The 14,600-nt window shown below is 51.7% G+C and overlaps 1 protein-coding gene across 1 annotated transcript; it reads left to right on the top strand.

Annotated features, from left to right (window-relative positions):
* Positions 1 to 2,483: 2,483 nt before the first annotated feature.
* On the top strand, positions 2,484 to 8,852 carry ADAD2 (adenosine deaminase domain containing 2). The gene is made up of 11 exons (XM_023732512.1): positions 2,484 to 2,609; positions 2,661 to 2,925; positions 6,124 to 6,264; positions 6,584 to 6,631; positions 6,740 to 6,865; positions 6,959 to 7,109; positions 7,486 to 7,653; positions 7,756 to 7,985; positions 8,080 to 8,323; positions 8,533 to 8,653; positions 8,748 to 8,852. The coding sequence occupies exons 1-11, from the start codon at positions 2,484 to 2,486 to the stop codon at positions 8,850 to 8,852; spliced, it is 1,725 nt and encodes a 574-aa protein (XP_023588280.1).
* The last annotated feature ends 5,748 nt before the right edge of the window (positions 8,853 to 14,600 follow it).

Below are 14,600 nucleotides of genomic sequence, written 5' to 3' on the forward strand. Positions count from 1 at the left end.
AAAGCCACCTATTATGATGTTGGCAAAAATTATTGACTATACCAAGGACTGACAGAAGAACAAACAAATCTGTCTTGGAAGAACTACAGCCAAAATGCTGTAAGGCAAGGATGGCAAGACTTCGTCTCACATACTTTGGACATGTTATCAAGACGGACCAGTCCCTGGAGAAGGACATCATGCTTCATAAAGTAGAGGGGCATCGCAAAAGAGGAAGACCCTCAACGAGATAGATTGACACAGTGGATGCAACAATGGGTTCAAGCATAACAATTGTGAGGATGGCATAGGACCAGGCAGTGTTTTGTTCTGCCATACATAGGGTTGCTATGAGTCAGAATGGCACCTAACAACATAAGACATTCCATGAAGTCATTCCGACTCGTAGCGAGTCGGAATTGACTCAGCAGCAAAGAGTTCCCCCAAAGTTTCTGATTCAGTTGGTGTGGGGATGGGGCTTTGTAATTTGCAATTCGAAGTTCTCAGGGGATACTGATACTGCCAGTCTGCGGACTAGGCTTTAAGAAAACCAGCAGCTGTCAAGTTGATTCTGACTCATGGTAACCCCAAGCGCGGCAGAGTAGAACTGTGCTCCACAGGGTTTTCAATGCTGATTTTTTGGAAGTAATTCACCAGGCCTTTCTTCCAAGGCATCTCTGAGTGGACTTGAGTTTCCAAACTTTCAGTTAGCAGCAGAGCTCATTAGCTCTTTGCACCACCCAAGGACTCCTGGCTTAAGGAAGACCTACAATAAACAGTTTTAAAATTTAGATCTTAATGATTCTGTGGGGCTGTTACAATTATAAACGCCTAATTTATCAGAGGAGCCGTGGTGGTGCAGTCATTAGAGTGCTCGATGCTAACCAAAAAGTTATCGGGTTGGAACCCACCAGCCATTCCACTCTCCACGGGAGAAAGACATGGCAATCTGCTTCCATAAAGATTTACAGCCTTGGTGAAGGGAAGGACAGCACACACTACAGGGGAAGTCAGCACAACTGGACTAAACCAAAGCTAAGAAGTTTCCTGAACACAACCAAACACTTCGAGGGATAAAGTAGCAGCGGCGGGGGTCTGGGGACCATGGTTTCAGGGGACATCTAGGGCAATTGGCATAACAAAATTTTTTAAGAAAATGTTCTGCATCCCACTTTGGTGAGTGGTGTCTGGAGTCTTAAAAGCTAGCAAGTGGCCATCTAAGATGCATCAATCGGTCCCAACCCACCTGGAGTAAAGGAGAATGAAGAACACCAAAGATACAAGGAAAGTATTAGCCCAAGAGACAGAAACGGCCACAGAAACCAGAGGCTTCATCAGTCTGAGACCAGAAGAACTAGATGGTGCCTGGTTACCACAATGACTGCCCTGACAGGTAACACAGCAGAGTCCCTGATGTCGGAGCAGGAGAAAAGTGGGGTGCAGAACTCAAATTCTAGTAAAAAGACCAGACTTAATGGTTTGATTGAGACTGGAAGGACACTGGATGCTGTGGCTCCTGGGTGCTCTATTAGCCCAAAACTAAAACCATTCCCGAGGCCAAGTCTTCAGACGAAGATTAGACTGGACTATGTGACATAAAATGATACTCATCAGGAGTGTATTTCTTAGCTCAAGTAGATACATGAGACTAAATGGGCAGCTCCTTTCCAGAGGAGAGATGAGAAGGCAGAGAGGGTCAGGAGCTGGTTGAATGGGCACAGGAAATCAGGGGTGGAAAGGATGAGTGTGCTGTCACAGCATAGGGAAAGCAAGTAGTATCACAAAACAATGTATAAATTTTTGTATGAGAGACTAACTTGAATTGTAAACTTTCACTTAAAGCACACACACAAAAAAGATTTACAGCCTCAGAAACGCTATAGGGCAGTGGGTTTTTCATCTACTAAATGAGAACCCCAGGCTCAGAAAAGTTAAGCAGCTGGGGGAGGGCTGGTATAACGGTGTGCGTTGGGGGTGGGGGGTTGTGGTCTATGGTGGCAGTCAGGATGTGAGGATGCCCCCAAAGCCCTCAAGCTCTCCTCCCTCGTCTTTGATTCCCCAGAACCACTCAACAACGGTCAAGAAGAGGCTGCTAGAAATGCCACGCCGCAGCTCCAGAAGCCCCGCCCCAGAAGTGAGAATCCTACGGTTAACCAAGACGGTCTTCCCATTGGCCTAGCAGAGGCCAGGAGAACAACCTTTCCATTGGCTGGATAGGCGGGGGCGGGGCTCACGATGGGCTGCCTGCTACAGCTGCCAGGGAGATAGACCTTCCCACTGGGTAGGTGGGCGGGGAGATAGACCTTCCCACTGGATAGGTGGGCGGGGGTGGAGCGCGTTGCTGCCCGGGAGATCGGCCTTTCCATTGGTTGGGCAGTAGGGGCGGGGCGCGAGATCCGCTGCCTGCCACGTGCTCCCCACGCCCGAGCTGCCCCGTGTGTGTAAAAGGGCGTGTACAGCGCGAGATCCGGGCGGGCATCGTCCACTCAACCTCGCGTTCAATCATGGCTTCTTCGGCCAGCGCAGACAGCGGCCGCAGGAAGCCCCGCTTGGCGGCGTCGTTGCAGATCAGCCCCGGACCCATCCCTTGGCGGCCCCTGAGTAGTCTGGGCCAACAGCCCTGGGAGCCCGTGTCCGGCCCCGGCGTGAAGGAGGACGATGGGGGTGGCGGGCAGCCCCAGGCCCCGGCGGCGGGGGATGGTGGGCCGGGACAGGAGGCCGGAGCGGGTGTGGGGCAGCCTGGGCATGGGAGTCTTGGAGGACAGCTAGGGACGTCCCCGAGGGTTTCTGTTTCTCCCGCAGGGCCTGCGGGGGACTTCCCGAAGGCGGCCAGGCAGCTGAACCTGCAGCTCAAAAACCCGCCCCCGGGCAAGGCCATGACGTTGCTTATGGAGTACGCAGCCAGCCTGGGCGTCTCCCTGATCTTCCGAGAGGATCACAGGGCAGGTGAGCGCCTGGGTACCAGGTACCAGGTATGGGTGATCGGCGCGGGTCACGTAGGAGGCCGGAGGTGAGTGGGAGCTGGGGAAGTGACCCTGACCCCCGTGCTCTGAAGACCGGCTGATGACCAGCTGACCCCAGATGAGGTGGGAGGGGGACTATGAGCTGCACGGAGCCTGAGGCTTCGAGGTAGACTTTCCTTCCTGTGAGCAGTGTGTGTTTAAGGAGCACCAGCTACACACCAGCGGCCGTTAGACATCTACTGTGGTAGTAGGGCTATGGCAAAGGAATATGGTCCAAGGGAATCATTCCTCAAGCCACTGGCAACATTTTAAAACCTCCTAAGAGAACCCCAAGGAGTCCCTGGGTGGTGCAAATGGTTAACGCGCTTGATCGCTAACCAAAAGGTTGAAGGTTCAAGTCTACCAGAGATGCTTCAGAAGAAAGGCCTGGTGATCTACTTATGAAAAACCAGCCATTGAAAACCCTATGGAGCACAGTTCTACTCTGACACACACAGGGTCACCATGAGTTGGAAATGACTCGACAGAAACTGGTAAGAGAATCCCAAATGAACCACTCAAAAAAAGACAATGATAGCTAACACTCAAAAGTCCTGGGTGATGTGCTAGGCACTGTTTGAAGGGCTTCTGGCATGATAACTCAGCTAGTCCTCACACCGACTCTCAAGGTAGGTCTGATACTGTTAGCATCGTTTTATAGGTGGGGAGACTGAGGCCAGAGAGGTCACACAGAGAGCCAGCGGTACACCATTGACAGTGCCTTTTTCCACCGTTTACATGGGAAGGCATGGTTTTTAATCGTTAACTTTTTTATTTTGATGAGAGTAATATGAAGAACTCCCATAAACTCTTCACCCAGATTCACCAGTTAACATTTAACACATTTGCTTTGTATGTGTGTGTCTCCTTCTTTATACATTTATTTATGTATAAATACCCACATTATTTTTTCAAATAATTTGGAAGTCAATCGCAGACATTATGCTCCCTTTATCCCTAAACACCTCAGAGTGTATTTCCATAAGAACAAGGATATTCTCTTATATAACTATAGTATAGTTATCAAATTGCAGGAATCTAACATTGATACAACCTTGCTGACAGCTGTTGCTGTCGAGTGGATTCTGACTCATAGTGACCCTTTAGGACAGAGTAGAACTTCCCCATAGGGTTTCCAAGGAGCTCTTTAGCACTGTGCCACCAGGGCTTCATTGATACAATACTATTATTTAATTACCACTCACATTCAAATTATGCCACTTGTCCCAATAATACCCTTTATGGCCATTTGTTCCCAGTCCAGCATCGCATATTACACTTAGCTCTCCCACCTCTTGAATTTTCTGTGATCTGAAACAGTTCTTCAGTCTTTCTTTGTCTTTCATGACACTGATGCTTTGAAGAGCAAGGCCAGTTTTGGGTTCGTCTGTTTTCTTGGGATTAGATTCAAGTTTTGCATTATTGATGGGAATGCATGCAAGTGGTGTTCTGACCCTCGAAGGACATCATACCAAGAGGCATGTGGTTTCCTTGATCCTGAAGCTGGCGGTGCTTGATTAGGGTGATGTCTGCCAGCTGCCTTTGCTTCCCCCTTGTGCTTACTAGGTAATCCAAGGTATTTGGAGAGGTGTAAGTATCCTGTTTCATGTCACACTGTTACTTAGTGGCTGTAGCAAACATTGATGAGTCTCACCAGATCCAGTTTTTGCTGGCTTCTTTACCAGCATCCCTTCTGCATCTACTTGTTGGCATTGTCAAGGCTCTTTTTTTTTAAAAAAAAATAATAATTTAACCTGGAAAGCATGGCCCCTGGATTCTCTATCAGCCCAGAACTAAAACAATGTCTGAGGCCTACTCTTCAGACAGGGATTGGACTGGACTGTGGGACATAAAGTGATACTCATGAGGAGTGAGCCTCTTAGCTCAAGTAGATACGAGACTAAACGGGCAGCTTCTGTCCGGAGGTGAGATGGGAAGGCAGAGAGGGTTAGGAGCTGGTTGAATGGACATGGGGAATCGGGTGGAAAGGAGGAGTGCGCTGTCACAGTATGGGGAGAACAATTAGAGTCACGTAACGATGTATAAATTTTTGTATGGGAAAATATTTTTTAAAAAAGAAAAAACCCTAAAAGTTGGTAACTAAATAAAGGTAAACACGAGGTACATTTAAAAATAATAATAATTTATTTTTTTTGTTGTTGTTGAGAATACACACAGTAGAACATACACCAGTTTAAGTTTCTACGTGTACAATTCAGTTACACTGATGCCATTTTTCAGGTTGTGCCACCATTCTCACCCTCCTTTTCTGAGTTATTCCTCCCCCATTAACATAAACTCACTGCTCCCTAAGTTTCCTATTCAGTCTTTCAAGTTGCTGTTGTCAGTTTGATCCCACAATGCTCAGGACATTCTTTACTAGTTAAGCTAAATTGTTGTTTGGTTTTACGAAGACTTCAGGGGATATTTTTGGTGTAAGGTTTAAAGATTATCCCAGGGTGATATCAAGGCTCTTTTTAAAGCAGACGGATCTCAGTGCTGGTGAGGAGAGCTGAAATGGGTTCTCTTCTAAAGGGGCATAGCCCCTTTGGGAAGCAATTGAACAGTTAAGCATAGTATTCTTTGGATGATCCTCTCGTTGTTTCTTTTGCATTATAAGTAACAACTGAAATGGTAGTTTGCTAGACAAATCTTTCAGATGTAGGGTCCCTGGAGGAGAGAAGGAGTAGAAGCCTCTGTCTGGTGGGAAGGCAGAAAGCCGTATGGGCGCCTGGGGGCTTTCCTCCTGAGGGCAGGGTAGCACAGGCTCTGGACTAGTACCTGGGTTTGAGTTCCAGCAGCACCTGGACAAACTGCCTGCCTTCCTGTGCCTTATCTGCAAAATGAAGTCATATCTTCATTTGAAGATGCTGAAGGAGTTCAGTAAGAATTCAGTCTCGTTAACGATGGGGCACCGCATGCCAAGGCACGCCCAGTGGCTGGCTTAGACAGTGAATGGCGTCAGCAGTTAGCAAAGGGCAGCGGCAGTCTCCTTGTCGCTCTGATTGTCCTTGCTGTCAGGAAGAAGTGTGGGTGAGAGCTGCTGGGACTTCAGCGGGGCTGGGTGTCATACCTACTCCTAGAAAGGGCGCATGGTGTGGATGGAGGCCAGGAGCCCACTTCACCACCTCTCCTTCCTCAGGCCCTGGCATCCCCTTCTCTGTGAGCATAGAGCTAGATGGAGTGGTCTGTGCTGCAGGCACTGCCAACAGCAAGCTGGAGGCAAAGCAGCAGGCAGCTGTGTCTGCCCTCCGCTACATCAGGACTCAGCTAGAGGGCCAAGGTAACGGGAGCTAGGGCACTGTGCCCCAGCAGGTGGGTGTGCACTCCTGTGGGGGAGTGTGAGGTGGTTGTGTGCATGTGCTGTGTACGTGCATGGATGGGGTAGGTTGTGGCAAAGCCCATCTAGGCATCAGGCCCTGACTTGCAGAGAGCTGTGGATGGGGACTTCCACCCACCCTGGGGACAGGGACTGCTAGAGGAGCAGCCCGTGGGACTTCTGGTTTCTGGAAGTGGAAGGCCTCCCCTCATCTTCTTCCAATGGAACTTCTTCACTTCCTGAAGGTTGGAGGGCAGACCCAGCTCTCTTGTCTCTCTTCCAGAGCCCCCCAAGACTCCTGGCAGGCCTCCACTCATCCCCCTGAGCGTAGGTAGGTGGGCCCCAGCCAGCCCTGTCCTGCAGCTCCCTGCCAGCCCCCAGTGATAAGGGTGGCAACTTGCCCAGTGGGCCCCCACTTTTGCCTTCTCCCCTTGCCCAGAGAGCATTGTGACCCATGAGCAGCGCTGCGCAGCAGTGGTCAGTGCCGGCTTTGACCGCCTGGTGGACGAGAGCTCGCCGTACTGGGCCTGCAAGGAAACTGTGGCTGCGGTTATCCTGGAGAGGGGTAGGGAGCACTGCCCTGGCCCACCACCCCGATGGCTCCTGCCCAGGTCACTTGCCTGAGGCTGGATTGTCTCTCCACCCGTTCCCTATGCAGAGGTCCCAGGTGCCAGGGGCCATGCCAAGGAGATCTACGAGCTAGTGGCACTGGGCACGGGCAGCGGTTGCTGTGCCGGCTGGCTGGAGTTCTCGGGCCGGCAGCTGCATGACTGCCACGGGCTGGTGGTTGCCCGGCGGGCCCTGCTGAGGTGAGGGGCTAGTGGTCACCAGCTGGGCCCTGCTGAGGTAAGGGGTCAGTGGTCACCAGCTGGGCCCTGCTGAAGTGAGGGGTGGGTACCCAGCAGGCTCTGCCGAGGTGAGAGGCTGGTGGTCACCAGCTGGGCCCTGCTGAGGTGAGGGGCCAGTGGTCACCAGCTGGGCCATGCTGAGGTGAGGGGTGGGCGCCTACTGGGCCCTGCTGAGGTGAGGGGCCAGTGGTCACCAGCTGGGCCATGCTGAGGTGAGGGGTGGGCGCCTGCTGGGCCCTGCTGAGGTGAGGGGCGACGGGTGCTTGGCTGCATCCCTGCAAGGGAGGGCAGGTGGGACATGGCAGCCCCCAGCCCTTCCTCTGCCTGTTGCTCCCAGGTTCCTGTTCCGGCAGCTTCTGCTAGCAACACAGGGGGGACCCAGGGGCAAGGAGCGGTCAGTTCTGGCCCCCCAGCCTGGGCCTGGGCCCCCCTTTGCTCTCAAGCCTGGGATCTTCCTGCATCTCTACGTCAGCAACACCCCCAAGGGAGCGGCCCATGACATCTAGTATGGGGGAGCCTGCAGGGGTAGGGGCAGGAATGGGGACCAGGGGAGGGCAGAGAGCAGCCCTGACACTCAGCCCTACTCTCTGTCCCCATTCGCTGGCAGTGTCCCCTCATCCTCGGAAGGCAGTTTCCTGCACAGTCCCCCCTTCCGCCTGCAGGCCCACATCCGCGGGGAGCTGAAGCCCGTGTGCTATGTGGCGCCTGCACTCCGCGACACCCACGTGGGCTGCCTCTCAGCCAGTGACAAGCTGGCCCGCTGGGCTGTGCTGGGGCTGGGGGGTGCCCTGCTGGCCCACTTCCTGCCACCCCTCTATGCCACCAGCCTCGTCCTGGGTGAGGGGCTCTGGGGAGCATAGGGGTAGAATGTGGGGTCTGGGTGGTGAGTTGGAGAGGTAACTTAACCTCCCCCATGCCTTCTGCCCTACAGCGGACCCCTGCCATGACCCCCCAACCCTGAGTAGGGTCATCCATGCCCGACCCAGCCTAGATGGGGCTGAGGGACCGTGCCTGCCGCCCCCCTATGTCCGTACCACCCTGCACCTATTTGCAGGACCCCCAGTGGTCCCCTCCGACCCCACCCCCAGCACCTGCCACGGCCTGAGCATCAACTGGAGCCTTGGGGACCCTGACATTGAGGTTGTGGATGTGGCCACTGGACGGGTGAAGGCAGAGTGAGCAGGGGACCAGGGGCGGGGATGAAGGGAGGTCCGCTGGTAAGAGCACATGTGCTAGTTATGGGCTTGTGTGGACCCCAGCAGTCACCTGCAGGCTCTGTGGCCTCGGCCTGTGCTTCTGTCCCTACCCATAAGGTGGTCGTGGTGTGGAGGGAACCAGGTGGACATATGGTGCAGGCCTGTGATGCTGGCCCTTCTTCTCCCAGTGGGACCCTTGGGCCTCCCTCCCGCCTCTGCAAGGCTGCCTTTCTCCGGGCCTTCCGCCAGGCTGCCCGTGCCCTGGACAAACCCCGTCTCCTGGCCTTGAGGACCTATGAGGCGGCCAAGGTCAGCCCACCCCCCATCCCACTGTTTCTGTGCCATATTGCGCCCAACCTGCACCTCTACCAAGTACCCTTCTCCCTCTTGTCTCCTGCTCTAGGCTGGGATCTACCAGGAGGCACGCCAGCAACTCTCTGTCCTCCTGGACCAGCAGGGCCTGGGGGCTTGGCCCTCAAAGCCACTGGTGGGCAAATTCAGAAACTGAAACCAGACCTCCAGGCTGATGTCCAGGCCAAGCTGGACGCTGGCATCTGGAGGAATGTCTTGCCAGGGAGGGAGTTACAGGGGGTAAAGCACTGCTGGTGTGCAGGGTGAGGTTGGGATGGAGGCAGGAGCCCAGCGGGGCTGAGGGGGGGTGGCAGCACATTTGGGCTTGAATAAAGAGTTTGTTTCTGGTGCATCTGTGTGTAGTTGTCCTTTTTGGGGGTGATTTGAACCCAGCAGCCACTCTGTGGGAGAAAGACATGGCAGTCTGCTTCCATAAAGATTTACCACCTTGGAAACCTATGGGGCAGTTCTACTCTTTCCCATAGGATCGCTATGAGTCAGAATCAACTCGATGGCAGTGGGTATGCTATGGCATGGTATCCCTGAGCTCTTTTATTTGAGGAGACGGCCCTTCATAGACTCCTTTGGTGAAATATCAGTGATGGTGGGCTCTCCGCTGGCTCATCTATGTTGTTAGCTGCCTTCAAGTCAGTCCCCAACTCATGGCGATCACACACAATGGAATGACACACTGCCCCGTCCCACGCCATCCCCATGATTGGTTGCAGATCGAACTGTTGTGATCCGTAGGGTTTTCACTAGCTGATTTTCAGAAGTCAATCACCAGTCCTTTCTCCCTAGTCCCGTCTTAGTGTGGAAGCTCTGCTGAAACCTGTTCAACTTCATAGCACCACGCAAGCCTCCGCTGACAGACAACAGGGTGGTGGCTGCACATGAGGTGCGTTGACCCTCTCCCTCATGGTAGGCGAGAATTCTACCACTGAACAGCCAATGGCCTTTTCTCTACTTAAAAAAAAAATTGCCATCGAGTGGATGCCAACTGATAGCCATCCTACAGGACAGAGTAAGACTACTCCAAAGGGTTTCCAAGGAGCAGCTGGTGGATTCAAACTGCCGACCTTTTGGTTAGCAGCCAAGCTCTTAACCACTGCACCGTAAGACTGTAGAGTCTTCCTTAGTTGTGGCACCAACACTGCTCACAGAGGTGGAATTGGGTTTGGGAGGGGAGGGGCTTCTGCTTGTGCTGTTGGCCATGTGGTGTGAGGGGACCATCTCCCCGGGGCCTCTTAGGAGGCTCCTGCCCCTTGGTTTCCCCGGCCTTGGGCAGGAGTAAGAGGAGTGGCAGGGAACTACTGCCATGACAGCTGGTTGGAAGTGTTGACTGGGCTCAGGGAGGGTGTGGAGGGTATGGTATTGGCTGTCCACCAGTTGGGAGGGTATGTGGCCTAGTATGGGAGCCCCTGGATGCTGGCTGTCCCCAGGGAGATCAGCCCTATGCAGACCTTGGCCGGCTGGCAGGGAAGCCAGTGCTCCCAGCATGCACAATGGCACACGCACATGCATTTCTGCAAACCTACGACCTCGCCCGCCTGGCAACTGTGTGCTGCTGAGCCAGGGTGTAGGCAGTCAGGAGGCCTGTGGGATCTGGGCCTGTTGGGTGAAGACTGCAGATGTACTTCTGCCCCACCCCTGTGGGCTGAGACCCCTGTTCCGCCAGCAGTTCCAAGGATTCGGAACTTCAGGCTGCACTCCCAGATAGCCTTGGGAAGGGCCAGGCCAGTCCTGGTGACAAAGACCATGGGGTTGTGTCCCCCCGCCCCACACCCTCTCTCTGCCACTGGGTGAGTGTGTGTGGCCATGGCAAGCCACTTAACCTCAGGGCACTTAGGTCAACTCATTTAGAGAAATTATCAGAAAGCCACCCCGTTCTCATCCAGCTGGCCCAGCTGTGGCCTGGCCAATTTCTGTGCTCGTCCTCTTGGCCCTTTCCAAACCATTCCACCACCATTAACACAGACTCAATGCCCCCGAAGCAAAGACTCCCCCTTTCCCCTTCCTTCCCATCTCTGATAACCACTAATCTTCGACTTCTATATATTTGCTTATTTCATATAAGTGAGATCATACAGCATTTGTCCTTTTGAGATTGACATTTCACTCAGCATGATGTTTTCAAGGTTCATCCATGTTGTGGCGCGCAACAGGACTTCATTTCTCTTTATGGCTGAGTAGTATTCCATTGTGCGTATAGACCACATTTTGATTACCCATTCATCTGGTGATGAACGGGTTGATTGTTTTCACCTTTTGGCTATTGTGAAAAGTGCTATTGCTTTTTTAGAAACAAAACTTTTCAGGTCAACTTTGAAATAATTATTTCTCTTGGGGTTTTTTATTTTTTTTATTTTAAGGGATAGAGAGGATTTTTAAAACACCCAAGCTTATTAACTCACCCGTTTATTACATACCATTATCCCCAGGAGATAATTTAAATTGATTTACTTTTTGTCCTGCAGTGGTAACTACCACCAGATCCAGAAATATACCAGACATTTCAAACTGCAGTTTTATGCAATGAGCCTTTTGATATTCATTAATCACATAATCACTGGGTAAACAAGTTATTCAAAATGACATTAACTCTGCTGTGTTCTGCCAAATAAGTAATATTTGTCCCCACGTTGCATAAATCTGCCTGTCCAATCTTTTCCTCCCCAGACAACCTTTTCGTTACACAATATTTGCTCAGCTCCTTTCATTCAGCTTATTTATTATTGCAGGGTAATGATGAATGCTACTTTTAAAATGGGGAGTCTGTTAATGTCTTCTTGGCCTGGCTCCTCTGCGGGAAGTTTTTGCCAACATGAGCATATTTAAATTGGGAGATGATGTCTTCCAGCTTGGCATGACTCAAGCTCTGCTTCCTCCAGAGCGCTTGCCTCCCATTGCCCCCATTCTCCCTCCCTGCACCCCCAAGCTCTGGGGCTCTCTCCTGGACTCTGAGCACCCTCTGGAGTCCCTAGGTGGTGCAAAAAGTTAACATGCTCAACTGCTAACCAAAAGGTTGAAGGTTCAAGTCCACCCAGAGTCACCTCAGAAGAAAGGCCTGGTGATCTACCTCAGAAAAATCAGCCATTGAAAACCCTATGGAGCACAGTTCTACTCTGACACACATGGGGTTGTTGTGAGTTAGAACTGACTCACTGGCAACTGTCTTGTTTTTTCCTGCTTTTAGGCACCCTCTGCAGTGTGTATGCAGAGTGCTTGGGGAAGAAATGTGAACCTGGGAGTCCAAGAGGCTACTGTACCTTTCTGAGCCTCAGTTTCCCTGTTTGGCAAGTGAGTCATAGATGCTTAGCCTGTGGGTTCTGGTGAGATTCAGTGGGAAAGTATGCTGAGCACAGCTCCTGGCAGACAGTGGCTGTCACTGATACTCATTCTGTCACATGGCCACACCCAACTGCAGGGGTGGCTGGGAAATGGAGACTCCAGCTCTGATTTGGGTAGCTCCCATTATCAAAAGGAGCCCTGGTGGCGCAGTAGTTAAGAGCTTGGCTGCCAACCAAAAGATCAGCAGTTTGAATCCACCAGCCACTCCTTGGAAACTCTATGGGGCAGTTCTACTCTGTCCTACAGGGTTGCTAGGAGTCAGAATTGACTCTGTGGCAATGGGTTTGGCTTTTTTGGTTTTCATTACTGAAAGGACCAAACTGAGGATGACATTGGTGGAGTTAGAAGCCTTTCCCACAAGATGCTGGGAAGGACAGACAGACTCCACCCTGTTCTATCCCCTGAGCCAAGAGGCAGCCAACAGCCGGAGGGGGCAGGCGTGCCGTGGCTACTTGTGCTCCCCCAGGACCATATTCAGAAGCTCTGCCTTCCTGAACCCCCTCTAGTCCCCTAACCTCATCCCCTTACTCTGCGGTAGCCACATGGCCTCCACACTGTCCCTTGAAATCACCAACCACTTTCCTACCTCAGAATCTTTGCACTTGTTTTTCCTTCTATCCAGTAGCATTTCCTCCAGATAGCCACTCCCTTTGCTCCTTCATCTTTGCTCCAATCTCAGCAGCTCAGTGAGGTCTTCCCAGGTCACCCTTTCTAAAGCTGCAAGCCCCCACCCTGCACTCTCTTGCTCCAGCGCTGCTTCATTTTTCTCGCTTATTCCCTGGTCTGTTCTGGTCAAGGCCTAGCTGCCAGTGCCTGGATCAGTGTCCCGCTCAACATAGTTGCTCGATAAAGACCTGTTGATGAATGAATGAAGAATGGACTTAGAAAACACTGGAATGCCCTGCTGTCTCTCTGCCAGGGACCCTGCCCTGCAGCCCAGTGGGTCACAGCCTTGACGCCAGCCACCTTCTGCAGCTTCACCCACGCCTGCATCCTCCTCTTCAGCTTCTCCTAATGCTCTCCCAGGGTGAGCCTGGAGCTGGTTCATTTATTTTCCCAAAATCCCAGTGTCTTCAACTCAGACTCAGGTGTAAATAAATGGGAGCGTTTATGTATGAGTCAGGGGAAAGAAGGGAGGCCAGACACCCTTGTGGGCGAGACTGTGTCTGCTAGGCCATGATTCTCAGTAGTTTGGCAGACATTATGTAATCATCCTTTGTTTTGTGATCTGATGTGAGCAGCCAATCAGTTGGAAGGGGAGTTTCCTTGGGGGTGTGTCCTGCATCTAATATATTTGGACGTTCTGGCAAAGCTCATGCTGTCTCCAGCCTGCATTGTCTTGTGAAGTGAGCCAGCAGCCTGCTGCCTAATCTGCAGATGTTGGATTCACCAGCTCCCGCAACCTCATGAGCCAGCAGCCTGCCACCTGACTTGCAAATTTTGGGTTCGTTAGCCCTGCAACCATGTGACTCAGGAGAAGCCTCCAGCATGCTGCCTGACCCACAGATTTGGGATTTACCAGCCTCCACAATAGCATGAGCCATTTCCTTGAAATAAATCTCTCTATATATGTTTACATATACATATCACTGGTTTTGCTTCTCTGGAGAATCCAGTCGTGGAGTCAGTTCCAACTCATAGCAACCCTGTAGGGCAGAGAAGAACTGCCCCATAGTGTTTTCAAGGCTGTAATATTTATGGAAGCAGACGACCACATCTTTCTCGCGCAGACTGGCTGGTGGGTTTGAACCGCTGACCTTTCAGTTAGCAGCCAAGCACTAAACCACTGCACCACCAGGGCTGCTAAAGTAGCCGTAGACAATACTAAATGAATGGGCCTGACTGTGTTCCAATACAACTTTATTTACAGAAGCAGGCCGTGGGCTGAATGTGGTTTGCTGACCCCTGCCTTAGGAGTTTGCAGTATTCTTGGAATCTTCCACTGACTTGCAAGCTGAGAAGAAGAACAGTGGAGAGGGGTGCTATGGATTGAATTACATCCCCTAAAAACTGTGTGTGTCAATTTGGCTGGGCCATGATTCCCAGTATTGTGTGGTTGTCCTTCATTTTGTGATTGTAATTTTATGTTAAAGAGGGTTAGGGTGGGATTGTAACACCCTTACTAAGGTCACATCCCTGATCTAGCGTAAAGGGAGTTTCCCTGGGGTGTGGCCTGCACCACCTTTTATCTTATAAGAGATAAAAGGAAAGGGAAGCAAGCAGAAAGTGGGGACCTCATACAACCAAGAAAGCAGTGCCAGGAGCAGAGCGCGTCCTTTGGACCCAGGGTACCTGTGCTGAGAAGTTCCTAGACTGGGGAAAGACTGATGAGAAGGCCAACAGAGACGGAAAGCCTTCTGGAGCTGATGCCCTGAATTTGGACTTTTAGTCTACTTTACTACGAGAAAATAAATTTCTCTTTGTTAAAGCCATCTGCTTGTGGTATTTCTGTTATAGCAGCACTAGATGACTAAGACAAGGAGCATGCTGGTTTGTTCGGGCCAGACCTGGCAGTGGCATCCATTCTTTCCGCCACATTCCACTGACCAGAACT

Source organism: Trichechus manatus, unplaced genomic scaffold, assembly GCF_000243295.1.
Source record: "Trichechus manatus latirostris isolate Lorelei unplaced genomic scaffold, TriManLat1.0 scaffold00053, whole genome shotgun sequence".
NCBI classification, from domain to species: domain Eukaryota; kingdom Metazoa; phylum Chordata; class Mammalia; order Sirenia; family Trichechidae; genus Trichechus; species Trichechus manatus.

Bases quoted from the DNA above. Each gene is read 5' to 3' on its own strand.
- ADAD2 (XM_023732512.1), top strand. From the start codon at position 2,484: ATGGCTTCTTCGGCCAGCGCAGACAGCGGCCGCAGGAAGCCCCGCTTG. The intron at 2,610-2,660 runs GTGTCCGGCCCC...GGGCAGCCCCAG, and splicing joins GCCAACAGCCCTGGGAGCCC to GCCCCGGCGGCGGGGGATGG. The intron at 7,110-7,485 runs GTGAGGGGCTAG...TGTTGCTCCCAG, and splicing joins GCCCGGCGGGCCCTGCTGAG to GTTCCTGTTCCGGCAGCTTC.